The 14,105-nt window shown below is 36.1% G+C and overlaps 3 protein-coding genes across 9 annotated transcripts; 2 read left to right on the top strand and 1 right to left on the bottom strand.

Moving 5' to 3' along the window:
- The first annotated feature begins 30 nt into the window (after positions 1 to 30).
- On the top strand, positions 31 to 4,043 carry LOC115236316 (protein Mo25). Of its 6 annotated transcripts, none has more exons than XM_029808684.1 (8): positions 31 to 401; positions 1,349 to 1,462; positions 1,526 to 1,693; positions 1,924 to 2,042; positions 2,118 to 2,286; positions 2,510 to 2,674; positions 3,160 to 3,264; positions 3,510 to 3,961. In XM_029808684.1, exons 2-8 carry the CDS (start codon positions 1,370 to 1,372, stop codon positions 3,690 to 3,692), a joined length of 1,002 nt encoding a protein of 333 aa, XP_029664544.1. In that variant the 5' UTR covers positions 31 to 401; positions 1,349 to 1,369; the 3' UTR covers positions 3,693 to 3,961. The 6 variants fall into 6 exon arrangements, with proteins under 6 accessions (XP_029664544.1, XP_029664543.1, XP_029664545.1 ...); XM_029808683.1 differs by having other exon boundaries at positions 32 to 401; positions 1,349 to 1,471; positions 3,510 to 4,043; XM_029808685.1 differs by lacking the exon at positions 31 to 401 and adding an exon at positions 592 to 829.
- LOC115236315 (abnormal spindle-like microcephaly-associated protein homolog) lies at positions 3,817 to 11,100 on the bottom strand. Of its 2 annotated transcripts, none has more exons than XM_029808680.1 (11): positions 10,977 to 11,100; positions 10,629 to 10,832; positions 9,182 to 10,487; positions 8,907 to 9,102; positions 8,447 to 8,644; positions 8,168 to 8,322; positions 5,438 to 7,996; positions 4,978 to 5,162; positions 4,785 to 4,901; positions 4,354 to 4,582; positions 3,817 to 3,934 (listed from the first exon to the last, which is right to left on the bottom strand). In XM_029808680.1, exons 2-10 carry the CDS (start codon positions 10,806 to 10,808, stop codon positions 4,376 to 4,378), a joined length of 5,103 nt encoding a protein of 1,700 aa, XP_029664540.1. In that variant the 5' UTR covers positions 10,809 to 10,832; positions 10,977 to 11,100; the 3' UTR covers positions 3,817 to 3,934; positions 4,354 to 4,375. The 2 variants fall into 2 exon arrangements, with proteins under 2 accessions (XP_029664540.1, XP_029664539.1); XM_029808679.1 differs by having other exon boundaries at positions 11,013 to 11,100.
- A 334-nt stretch (positions 11,101 to 11,434) lies between these two features.
- On the top strand, positions 11,435 to 13,940 carry LOC115236406 (serine/threonine-protein phosphatase 4 catalytic subunit). The gene is made up of 6 exons (XM_029808836.1): positions 11,435 to 11,691; positions 11,765 to 12,056; positions 12,147 to 12,299; positions 12,547 to 12,798; positions 12,997 to 13,235; positions 13,551 to 13,940. Exons 2-6 carry the CDS (start codon positions 11,907 to 11,909, stop codon positions 13,678 to 13,680), a joined length of 924 nt encoding a protein of 307 aa, XP_029664696.1. The 5' UTR covers positions 11,435 to 11,691; positions 11,765 to 11,906; the 3' UTR covers positions 13,681 to 13,940.
- The last annotated feature ends 165 nt before the right edge of the window (positions 13,941 to 14,105 follow it).

Genomic DNA, 14,105 nt, shown 5'->3' with positions numbered 1-14,105 from the left:
CCCCCCGGAGTAGCAGCCTGTGCGGATCGTTTTGCCTCACTCATGCACTATTGAAGGGACGATCGGCCGCGTCGACAAGTTCGACAAGCCGAAGCGACTCGTTCGCGCCCGTGGCGGTCGAGCATTTGACGGTCGCTCTCGTGACTCATCCCGTACGGGACATAAACGCGCCTGATACGTGACGCTGCCGCGTTAAAGCAGCCAAAATACGAAAATCGCGTATAATAGATTCGCCGTCATAGACATAGATGTGTATGCGCAGGAGATATTTTTGATGTGACACCTGCATACGTGACACGTACATACAATCGCCGCCGAGGGGATCGCACAGGCGTGTTTGTATGCGCACGTTCGAGCCGCGAGCGAGACACCCCGAACACCTCTCGGACCTCCTTTGCATGGTGAGATTTTTTTTTTTTTAGGTTAGAATTCCCGAAATTGTATGTGCGTACTCCCACCCCACCCCCCGTCGATCATCATCAGTGTCGTACGTCATCGATCGCGATCTTCCCGTCGCGTCTTAAGGCGCATCTTCAACATTCTAGGATTACGATGCAGTTTCCCCCCCCCCCCCTCTCTCTCTCTCTTTCTCTATTGCTTTCATCCGTTCGGTCAGGTGATTCGATGATGAGCTCGATTGTCGTTCTTTGAGGTTAGGACGGGCAACTTTTCCTCTCGATTCGCTTCGCGTTTGTCGCGTGACAGTGTTCCGTCGTGGCAGATTATTCGGTTATTCGCGACATCGAGACGAAGAATTGCCACCGATATCGCGATCGTCGCGAGCACCGATGACGTCGAGGGTGCACTGCGTGTCGTAGCCGTTATACGAGTACGTACAACTCTGACGTAGTTGGAATTTATAAAAATCACAAAGGTAGAGACGATACAGTTTGTCTAACGTAATGTCATGCAGAGGAGTTGTCAATCTTTGGTTCCAACTATTCCTTCTTCGTTGCGCAGTTGTATTCGATGCTCCAGTTTTGTGAAAGCCAAATTTTCCTTCAAGTTCACAATGTAACTTCATTCTGTTTCTCATAATACATTTGTAACAGCGATAGACATAATTTATGTATTCTGAATATATGATAACGTATATATGTTGAATACAATTCTATAGCAATGTATGTTTTAAGTGTATTACATCGTTTATTTTCTAACATAATTGATGCGAATCTGCAAATTATAGTACGATGAGTGCAAAAGAGTGTATGCTCACATTTAAAACATACTTATTTAGCAATAGATGTTGACCAAGGCATATTCGTCAAATAATGTAAACATTTCTTAAGGATATTTCCTGGCAATGGAGAGTGATAAAGAATTTCTATCTTTTTGGATGTTTCATAAGGTGCATACATTGTAAGAAAACATGCCTCTGTTTGGAAAGTCCCAGAAGAGTCCAGCGGAGGTGGTGAAGGCTCTCAAGGAGGCGGTAAACGCGTTGGAACGCGGCGACAAGAAGGTAGAGAAGGTACGTTGTTGCGGATACACGTCGGTTTCTACGATGAAATACATCCCCTTTTAGGCGCAAGAAGATGTGAGCAAGAATCTTGTACACATTAAAAACATGCTATACGGCACGGCCGAGACGGAACCGCAGGCTGACATCGTGGTGGCACAGTTGGCGCAGGAGTTGTACAACAGCAATCTGCTACTTCTGCTTGTGCAAAATCTGAGTCGCATCGACTTCGAGGTACGCCCTTGATACGTATAAAACAATTCAACAGAAAGGTTGTACGATTGACATTCTTTGCAGCAAAGATAAAATTATTTATTAAAATATCACAATATTTATGTAGCTTGCTCAATGTTGTGTTATTAATATATCAAATATTTAATAAAATAATATTTATATTTTTTTCCAAGATGCATGAATTATTAACGAATGTTATGAATTTTATTCCTTTATTGTTCTTGATTAAGGGGAAAAAGGACGTGGCGCAAGTCTTCAATAACATTCTGCGGAGGCAAATTGGAACTAGATCACCCACGGTAGAATACATATGTACCAAACCTGAAATTCTTTTTACACTTATGTCTGGGTGAGTCCATTTTCTTAAATGCTGACAGGATATAATGGCATATATATCTACTAATGAACAAACTTTATTTTGTAGCTACGAGCACCAAGATATTGCGCTCAACTGTGGCACAATGTTGCGAGAATGCGCGAGATACGAGGCGCTGGCGAAAATTATGATCTATTCAGACGACTTTTACAACTTCTTCAGATACGTCGAGGTCTCTACATTTGATATCGCGTCTGACGCTTTCTCTACATTTAAAGTACGTTACGCTTTGCAACATAAGACATAAGAAACGTAGAACAACATATATTTGAGAAATATTTAAATATTATTTGTTCTCTTTCACTAGGTTTTAATTAAATATATCTCTGAAATATGTTACTATTTCTCTTCCAATATTTGTTATATTATAAATATGTTAAACTATTTTTATTATTTTTTTTGCAATGATACAATCAAATGATTTGTGATTGTTTATCCAGGAATTACTTACAAGGCACAAAATACTCAGCGCTGAATTTTTAGAGATACATTACGATAAAGTTTTCTCGCATTATCAGAGGTTACTCAATTCAGAAAATTATGTAACACGACGACAGAGTTTAAAGCTGTTGGGCGAGCTATTGCTCGATAGACACAATTTTACAGTAAGTATTAAAAAAAACTCTTTGAATATATTTTTAATAATAAGTTTAATAATTTCTACATTTATAAACATTTAATTGCTAAAAATACAGCCAAGACAATATATATTCGCTTTCGTAGATATTGACAATAGATTTATAAAAAAAGGAAAAGATATATTCTGACATTTTTTATAATATATATATACATATAATTAATGTAGAGTACTGATATAAAACATTTTACAAATTTGTAGTAATAATTTATATAAACAAAAATTTTCTAAGGACAGAAAATACAATTATTTACATTTAGTCAAATTTATGTTAATAAAATAATTAGTAGAATAGTTAGTCAAATTATTCAATCAATTAAAGATACATTGCAACATAACTCTAAATAGCATATAATGAGAGAAAATATATATTTGGCAACACTTTATAATTATTTGAAATTTAAATATAAAAATATAGTCTTGGAATTAGTTTTCATGCTAAATATGTTGCAGGTCATGACCCGATATATATCGAATCCAGATAATTTGAAATTAATGATGAATATGCTGAAGGAAAAGTCTCGCAATATACAGTTTGAGGCTTTCCATGTCTTCAAGGTATGACACTACTTGATACAGTCAAATTCAAATTTTTAACTTGTAATTTTAAATGGATCATGAATATCAATTCTTAATTAAGTTCTTGCGTTCTTTCTCGGGCTTCTCAATGCTATACATCACAAAATAAGGTCAATCTCTCTTCTCGAATTTCTATAATTGTTCCAACAAATAGAAAAAAAAACTATCCCATCGAAACAGGATGGAATAAAAAATTATTGATGGTTTCTTTTCATTGTATCCAGGTATTTGTAGCAAATCCCAACAAACCGAAACCAATTTTGGACATATTGCTCCGCAATCAGGAGAAGCTGATCGAGTTCCTGACGCGCTTCCACACGGATCGTTCCGAGGACGAACAGTTCAATGATGAGAAAGCGTATCTGATTAAGCAGATCAAAGAACTTAAGTCTGTACATGATAATTAAGTCAAAGAAATACAATTATTGCTACTGCTACGACTAACTACCACTACACTCATTATTACTATCGAGTCTGCTGCTGCTATTGCTAATTACGGTTTTATCACTATTATATATGTAGTTATAATTTATCATCATCACACCATTGTCATTGTCACCGTTATTACTATCATTATCATTGTCATCGTCATCTCGGCATTATTATTATTATAATTATTATTATTAATTAATTTTATTTGTGAGTAGCACTGTAAATAAAGATTACATTTATCTCTTATTGTATCATATGCAGATCAAATTGTCATCGTTCTACCACATTTTTAGGAATGAATCGGTTATTAAAGCAGAAAGAAAACCTGATTGTCTTTATTTTTACAACTTTAGTTGCGAAATTTATGCTTATTAGAGTGTATATTTTCACCATAATTAAAAATTTATTATTATATATATGAAGAAAATGACAGCAGCTATTGAAGCAATTTCTATTACTATTTTTTTGCGTACATTTTTAAATTTTCAAATATTATCTTTTTAGATTTTCAGATTTTTTAAATATTTTTGCAATTTGGATCTAATAAGGATCAGTAAACATTTAAAGGGATCATGAGAATATTACAAATTAATATAATTTTTTTTTGTTTTTAATTTAACAAATTATTTTACTAACCTTTTTTATGAATTAATATCATTTAAATTTTTTTGACAATAGCTGCAACGGCGAAACTCATATCACTGAAAAGTCGTGGTTTCTGTGTGTTATTTCGATCAGGATCACAATTGGGATATAATTTCTCTATATCTTTTGATTTTTGAAGTTTTGTTACTACGTCATCCTTCAAGATCTTTTGTTGAATGTTTTTTATCAACCAATTTATTTGTGGACATGCCATCATGGCCTGAAAAACATTAGAAAATATAAGAGAAAGAAAATTAAATATTTAAGAATGTGTGCGTATAATTATATATAAGTATTTAAAAGAGTATAGTGACAATTATTAAGAGTTCAGAAATCTGCAAAGCTACGAAATTTAAGAATACAATAATATCCGTGATACAAGATGAGAGGAATTACTTTCAGCTTAATTTAACAAAATTTACCTTCGAATAATCTTCATCCTGGTTAAGCAGCCATATTAGTGTGGCACAACACAGGAATACCTCTTTATTTTTCAATGATCCATTCAGAAGCTTCATTAACGCCAATGCGTATTTGGTCTAACATATAATTAAGTTTCTTTTACTAACGCAATGAATGTAGAGAGAAAGATAAACCGTCGATTTTCAAACTTACTTTGATGGTGTATTTTCTTGTGTAGTCATGCTTCGTTAGAGTGATCAGGATGCTGCACGCTCGCAAACAGACTTTCATCCATGGCACTGATCTGTTGTTCTGCGCTATTATATTGTAAATGTCATCGGCCAGATTCAGCTCGCAGAGGATGATGCAAACGGTCGGTGATAATTTCGTTATAGTATCTGTGATAGACACAAATTATTCACGTATCATTTTTATATATCATTTTTGTCGAAACTGCCGGAAATCATCAGATTATTTAAGGAAACAATATAGTACATGTATAATGAAGATAGAGTTTTAGATTAGTCTTAGCTTTACAATTAGAGTTTCCGAAATAATTCCAAAGATTTATCTTATTCAAACTCTCCTCTTTACTTCTCTGAGAAATGTCATTATTATCTAAAAATATCTATCTCGAGGTATTATTCTTTAAATAAGAGAATACTCTACATACCTAAGCTACTCAAACAAGTGATCAGCGTCCCGACGTTGTTACAGTCGCGTAAATTGTTGATCATCTCTTTCCAGTAATCGCTGTCTGGAATTGCGAGCCTTGTGGTAACATCTTGAAGATCCATCTGCATAGCTTCTCCGCACTCGTTTCGAATCTTCGTGGCGATGTCCTCTTGCCATTGCCGGCGTGACTCCTCGTGTTCGACTCTCCTCTGCCTATAACGACGCTGCAGCGTGATAACTGTGCGACGCAGAGACAAGTAACGCAGCCTCTCGTGTCTGCCTGTGATGCAGGCTCGCCAATAGGTCTGGATAATCAACGCGGCATACTTGACAATCTCATATCTCCGTACTGCGATTCTCATTCTGTAATACGATTGAATGATTATCGCAGCCCGGCGCGAAGCGACGAACTGTCTTCTCGTCGTTAAAGCTCTCCAACGTGACTGCAAGACAATGGCTGCTCGAGTCAGCAGATACTCTCTTCTCGTGGAACGAGCAACTCTTATCGCACGCCATCTTCTTTGTACTTTCAACACGCAGATTTTATATCGTTTATACTCGCTCTTCGCTTTAATCATTCGCCACCAGGATTGTAGAGTGACGCATGCCTTCTTCTTTGTCAAGTATCGCTGACGATCCGCACGAGCCAGGACACATTGACGCCAGTGAGTTTGCAGAAGAATGGTAGCCTTGCGAAGTCGCAGATATCTTTTGCGTTCCTGGCGAGCTACCGCAACGTTGCGCCACCAATTCTTTATTCGTAGCGCGGCGTCTCTCATCTTCAGGTAACGTCGTCGAATAAGTTTCATTGAATTAACACAACGATACCACGATTGTATCAGTAAAGCTGCCTGCCGTTGCTTCAGATAATGTCTTCTGACTATTTTCGCTCGCCAATTCTTTTGCGCGATCAATGCCGCTTTCCGCAGTTGCAAGAATTCTGCGCGTTGATGTCTTATAAGCTTGATTACGCGCCACCAGCGTTGCAATTTTATGCAGCAAGATTTTTTAAGCTTATACCTACGCAAACACATAATCGTTCTCCACCACGTTTGTATCTTCAGACAGGCGACTTCTTGCTTGTGCGTTCGGTACTTTCTCCACGTTTTCTGAATAAGAACAGCACTCTTTCGACGCAAAAGAAACTTTTTTCTATCGAGCACGCTTATCCACCATCTCTCGATGCTCCATATGGCAGTTCTTGTCCGCAGGAAATCATTTCGCGTTTTTTGCGTTAATAACCATTGTCTCCACCAAATCTGAATGATACGAGCACTCTCTCTTCTGTGAAGGAACCATTCGCGCTGTTTCCGCGCGATCTTCACGGATCTCCAGAAATATTGTACTTTTATAGCGGCATCTCTACACGCGAGATATTTGGAACGTTGCAGTTTCATCGCTCGTCTTGCTCTCCACCGCGTTTGTATCATCAATGCGGCGTTCCTAAGATTGCGATACTGATCTCGCTGCGTTCTCATCAATAACACGGTTCTCCATCTCCTCTGCAATCGGATCACCGCTTCGCGTCTATTCTTCAACTCTCGCAGCTTCTCTTTTCTGGTTTCTCGCACATGTCTCCACCATTTCTGAAGACATATCGTGGCTGTTCTGATTCGCAAGTACCATCTGCGTTCCTCCAAATCGCAGAGAGTTTCGCTTCCTGGCAGTATGTGCCAGGATAGTGTTGTCTTACGTTTCCATGCACGTTGGATTATGATCGCGGCGAGATTTCTACGTGCGCGCAGGAAGTTTCTCACGCAAATATACCAAAGTTGTGCTCGCCACCATCTCTGGATCACGCGAGCAGCCCGATCAAACCGCGGCGCCTGATACTTGTGAATAATCTGCCATAGAAGCGATAGAGTCTTCTCACAGTGGCCGTCGGCGATGCTCTTTGCATCTATATCGCCTTCAAGAATGTAACCAACCTGGCGTAAAGCGTTCAATGCTACATCCACGTTGTGTACTTTCTGCAGACGCGATATCGCCGGCACGCGGCAACGTTGAGTCAATCCTTTGATACCGGTGATAAGCTCCATAACGCGGCATAATCGCACGCCATCGCGCAGATTGCGTCGTATATCCGTCATCGCATAATCGTACTCCTCGATGGAAGTCTGTCGATGGGTAAGTATGTAGTAATGACCGCGCAATACTTTCGTCACATCACCGATACCGCTCAAAAGCTCGCGCGAGAAGCTCAGCAAGATTTCGCGACTCTCTTTGTGCTGGGCGCGTTTGTGAAATAGGCACGGGTCATGACCGATCAAGTTGTGCTGCTTCGCATAATCCAAAAAATATATCAGATACAAGAACTTTTTCAGAATAAACTGGTTCAACTTCGTGATGATTTTTGGGCTCGGATCGGTTTTGTGGTAACCAGGCATTTTAATCAGTTGCGGATCCGAGAAGAATCTCGTTAATAGGAAGCGAGTTAGGCCAACAATATCATTGTTCGAGCGGAGAGGAATACTCTCATTATAGACAGTTTCCAAGCCGATACGCAGCCACAGGGGATTATAATCCAGAAATAAAGCCAATATGAGTTTCTGCAAGCCTATTATCAAATCATTAGACGTTTTATTTTATGCATTAAGAAAAAGATGTAAGATTTTTATTGATTCTTCTATTTAGAAAGCTTTCATTAAAAGAATGAAAACCACAGTTGGAAAGATAAAAATTTCCAATTGATGTGGGTAAGCATATAAAGATAATTTAATCAACGAACCAATGTCACGATGTAAATTACGATCTGATCTGATGCATAAAGTTCCTTTAATAATATATGTGTTAATGCCTGAGAGAACTTGTGTGATTTCCTTGCCATTAAACATAGCACTTGCAGCTTTTCGTAGAGTGTTCAATCTGGTACTAGTGTGATATCTGAAAATAATTAACATTATTATCATTGGAGTTAAATATTAATTAAGATTAATTTCTAAAATTTTTTATAATTTCTTGAAACAAATTTTTCAATGCTTGTGTTAAATATTAATGAAAGACATACCTTGCAGATACAGCCTCTTTAGTTTCAGCCAGTACAGTGTTCTTTTGTGCTTTGCACGACTGCCATACCTTGCCAATATCTGTTACAGCAGTTTCAATGTCAACGGATAAATCCTCTGGCGAAGATAACAGAGCATTCAACCATTTTGTGAATGCCAATTCTTGCTGCAGTAGCCATTGCTCATCATAGTGCACTATGCTATTACAATAAAGTAAGACAATTATTAGAATAATTAATTTTTAAAACTATAATTATAGATGTAATTAATTTGCATTGACAAATGTTATTAGCTTGCACTATATTTTTGCAAATTAATAGAAAAATTTAAAATTTTCATCAAAATATAACAAGAGAAAATTATATATAAAAATTTAAATCGTACATATATATTTCAATATAAATTATATTTAAAATTCATAATATTAATGTAAACTACACTATGAGATTTAACTTAACTAACTTTTTAAGAAATGGATCCTCTGTTGTTGATGGCGCAAAGGGATCTAATTCAAATGCTTCGTACATGAAAGATTCTTCATTTTGCATTCTAAAGCTCGATTCTCTAATAAACATGGAAGTATGCCATTTTGTCTTACTCAAGCCACTGAGAGACAACTTGTTGACCTTGATTGCTGCTACATTCTTTGTATTTCTTTCTGTAATCATAATGTATATTAAAATTGATATAATTGAAAATACAGAATATTTCTTAAAAAAAAAAAAAAAAAGACTTACTTGTAACAGGTATATTCAGTTGTAACTTTTTTGAGCTTCCTCCTTCGCACAAAGTTTTGTTCTTTGTGATTCTACCAGTTCTTGTGCTATTCAGTTTTGGTACTGGCATAGATACCATTTTAGAGTGGAAGTGCTTCCTTGGTGGAGAAATCTCAATATACACGTCCCCTATCTTCTTAGTGGTCTCAATATTCTCGGAAATAATGTCAAAACTTAAATATTCACGATTGGTTACTTGGACACTCGGCTTTACCTTTATACGCTTCAAGTATTCATTAGAATTTTTTGACATATCGGGATGTTGAGCTATCGGCGACGATGCAATTAAATCCTTAATATTAGGTATCAGAGAGCATCTATCAGACTTAATCGGTGACAAGTTGTGCAAACCTACTGGTTGCGATGGTACATTGATAAGAGTTTTTGTATCATAAGTTGCAGATGTTTCAAATAAATGACTGCGACTAATATCGAACGTTCTATGATTATCCGCGCTCTGCGAGAAACTTGCGGATTCTGCCAATTCTCTTTTCACTGATTCTGGAGAACTCGAAATTACATCTGCAGGTGTAAAAGTAAATTTATTCAGCAATACAGAAATCTCAGAATGGACTTTTTCATTGTCACAGTCTGTATCTTCAGTGATTCCATTCCATTCATGCGATACATTACTGCAAGGTTTTCTTTCCTTGACATATGTGATTCTACGTATGTCCTGTGGTTCATTTGTAGGAAACAAGGCTTGCGGCAGAATACTTTCATTGTTCCATACATTCATGTTTTGCTCAAACATGATATTATCTGATTTACCATGATTATGATAAGTCCCATTGATTCTTTCATCCTTTCCTCTCATTGTATAAGAAGTCTCTGTTTCATTACAACTATTAAAGATATTCTCTTTGTTTAAATTGTCTTCACGTCCTAATTTACATTGTTTTGCTTGTGCATCAAGACTAGGAATCAAAGGTTGACTAATAGTTGGAATTTTTAATGTATTATTTTGGTTGAATTGTTTGTTTGTTGTCAACACGGAAAAATTCGACGTCTTCAATAATGATGAATAGGATTTTGGTAATCTCTTCTTTGTCTTACAGTTTTTCTTATTATCTTTAGCAGTTGTTGCTATAACAATATCATATTTAATTCGTCTACTATCTGTAAGTTGCAACACATCTCGCCAGTTTCCTGCTTCTTTTGGGGACCACTTGATACATATCGTGCCATTGCTTTTTCCTTGAACTTCTAATTCAGATAAACTTAGGGCAATCTGACGTTCTGCAGCTGGCATTTTTGTTATAGTTACCTGAAATAAAATTATTAAAACATAAAAATAAGAAAATACTTATGAGTGTCTGTATATTAGAGAATTTTTCTGCAAGATTGTTTGTGTCATGCAAAAAGTCTTTAATTTCTCCAACAAGAATAAAAACATATATGCCCTTACATTTAATGTTTTTTCACCAGTATTTTTTATATCTAAATAACACTCTGCACTCGTGTTTACGTTAGTCTCCAGTTCAATCCTTGTTGCTGGTTGGAATGGGGCAAGTAACATAATATAATGAAGCTTATCCATACAAGAGTTCGTGGCTTTAGACTGTGGCGTAGGATAAGACGGACTCATCTTAATATATAATTCTTTGATCAACTACGAATACACAAGAATACAGGATTACAAGTTACAATTTAACTTGTAATAAACTTGATTATTTATTAAAAAAAAGAGAGGTGTTCATATTAAATCGTGTTAACATAACAAAAAACACTTCTCGTGTTTTATCGCCAATCTTACGTCGTATATTACACTACTTTAATTAAGAATTCACACCTTTAAAGATAAATCAGCACTGCAAAGAATGAGAGAATGTCACAATGCGTACAGTAACGGATATTTTCAATTTAATTTGAACGGACGCACGTATTAATTCAAGCAGTACTATCAACCTTCAATGATAAACTATTACTGGATATTTTAGTAACTTATTAGATAGCATGTAACTAGCATGAAAATCGTACGATTGACCAATCAGAGAGCTCTGTGTTTAACTGGCCAATCACTTCCCGCTTTGTAACTAATCTTCCTGGAAATAAAGGGAGTTGATTGGTCGTTGCACGAATATTAGCTTTTCCGAAAAAGCAGAGCTCTCATTGGATATCGCCCATCGCTCATCGCGTCCAGTATGCGAGGGTCATGATACGGGCTTTAGTAGGATCGAATTTCTTCATCCATTGTTCACTATCAATCTACTTTTAATTCCGTGTTTGTGTTGAACGCAGAATTGGTGTCGGCCAGTGTCGGCACCGCGGACGACTCCAACTGACTTCAACGGTTCGAGGCGATTTGGAACTTGGAACAAGTGTAGCGAGAATACAACGAGAATCGTTGGATCTCGTTCGTTATATTTTAGTATTAAAGAAAATTCCGTGCACTTGCTCGTCAAATGCATTAATTACAGCGACGAGACCTCAAGCCGAGGAGCAATTTACGGAATTTTAGATAGTCTTTTGTAAGTATCGGGTGCAACTATTGTCGTGCTTCTGTATCTCGCTCTATTTCAAACCTCTGCATTTATCCGACAGCTATTTCACAATTTACGAGATTCCGAAACTAGGCGAATTGAGAATTCCGCGAGAACTCGAGGCTACGGATACGCGGGAATCGTTAACACAACATTGCGTTTTCTGGTGAGAAATCGCAACTAGCCCATCCTCGAGCCATACGATGGCCGAATCCAGTGACTTGGATCGGCAAATCGAGCAGCTGAAGAAATGTGAGATTATCAAGGAGGCTGAAGTCAAAGCCCTATGCGCCAAAGCACGAGAGATCCTCATCGAGGAGAGCAACGTACAGCGTGTCGATTCACCTGTAACAGTAACTATCTCTACTCTTTGTAAAAAGTAATCTAATTGTCACTAGTGGAGCTTGAGAGATGTTAAGATCGATACAATGGTTTTTTTTTAGGTTTGTGGAGATATTCATGGACAGTTTTATGATTTAAAAGAATTATTTAAAGTAGGCGGAGATGTGCCAGAAACAAATTATCTTTTTATGGGAGATTTTGTGGACCGAGGTTTTTATAGTGTTGAAACATTTCTTCTCCTTCTTGCACTAAAGGTATGTAAAGATCTAAAATATGTTCATTAAAGATTACAGTTGATTTATATTTTAATAGTAAATAAAAAAGAACAAGCTATTCTTTTTTTATTTAAACATTTAAAATATTAATGTTTATTTTTCTTTATATTTCCATAAGAATTGCTTGAGAAGAGCCAATTCTGAAATGCTAATTTTGAAAAGTTTATTTAAGACAAGATTTATTATTCTAATATATATATGTATATTTATATCTTATCTGTTGCAGGTTCGTTATCCTGATAGAATCACATTGATAAGAGGAAATCATGAATCACGACAGATAACACAGGTTTATGGTTTTTATGACGAGTGTTTACGCAAGTATGGTAGCATAACAGTGTGGCGGTACTGTACAGAGATATTCGACTATCTATCATTATCCGCTATCATCGATGGCAAAATCTTTTGCGTTCACGGTGGACTGTCGCCTAGTATTCAGACGCTGGATCAAATTCGGACTATAGATAGAAAACAAGAAGTGAGTTATATTGTGTTTTGTTCACTATAATTCTTTTGCAATAACAAACTGTAAAGTTAGTTATCTTTTTTTATTTTGATCTGTTGTAATATTAAAGTTTTAATGTCAAAAGCTAAATTATGTGTTTTACTGTTTTTAATAAATTTATAAAATTTCTAATTTTTTAAACTAATTAAAGTTGAATACTTTTTAATACAGGTTCCTCATGATGGGCCGATGTGTGATTTGTTATGGTCGGATCCCGAGGATACTCAAGGCTGGGGTGTGTCACCGCGCGGCGCCGGTTATCTTTTCGGCAGCGATGTGGTAGCGCAGTTCAACTCGGCCAACGACATTGATATGATATGCAGAGCACATCAGTTAGTGATGGAAGGCTACAAATGGCACTTTAATGAGACTGTACTGACTGTCTGGTCTGCACCAAATTACTGTTACAGGCATGTAATATTTGCACTCGTATTTCTTTTCTTCAATGTATCTTTGTATATTGAATGTCATACATTATATATTCAAATTTTATCGCCATTAATAATTATTTTTGCTATGTATATTCTTTATCTTTTTCTTCTTATTTCTGTCAAATTTTAATCATGCTTGTTTTCATTTTTTCAATACTATTAAGAGTACTCTATATTTGCTATTTTAAGATATTTTTATTTTATTTAAGCATAATATATATACACATTAATATACAAAAAAATATCTAGATTTTTTAATTTTTCTGATATAAATTACTTTTTATAATTTTGCAGATGTGGTAATGTAGCCGCGATATTGGAGCTAAACGAGCATTTGCAGAGAGATTTCACGATATTTGAGGCGGCGCCCCAAGAAAGTCGCGGAATACCCAGCAAAAAGCCACAAGCAGATTACTTTTTATAAATGAGTTGTTGTAGAATACAAAAAAGAACAGTGGAATCGTGCATCGAACAACTTGATATTTGCTTCTTCTTTTCTCTCTTTTTCTCGGAACAGTTTGCATCAATTATGGAGAAGAACACTAGGCCGGCTTGCTATAATTTTTTACAGTGATACAATTTTTGTGATTATGTTGAATGATAATCACATAAGTGTTTGAATAGAACTACGATGATATATATAAGGAATTGATGTGTAAAATATAATAAAGTTCATCTCTCTCTTTCTTGATTTTCTAAATCTGCATGGTATGTTGTCACACAATATCGTCTGAAAAAAAATTTTTTCGGTTATGTGAAAGATATATAAAAATAATATTGAAATTTGACTTCAATAAACTTCATTAAATTGTTCATGAAATCAGTGTACTAAATATAAATCTATTTTTA

The sequence above is a fragment of the Formica exsecta genome, unplaced genomic scaffold (genome assembly GCF_003651465.1).
Source record: "Formica exsecta isolate Colony F162 unplaced genomic scaffold, ASM365146v1 scaffold247, whole genome shotgun sequence".
NCBI classification, from domain to species: domain Eukaryota; kingdom Metazoa; phylum Arthropoda; class Insecta; order Hymenoptera; family Formicidae; genus Formica; species Formica exsecta.
Note: the sequence above shows the minus strand (reverse complement) of the source record. Positions and strands in the feature narration are given on the sequence as shown.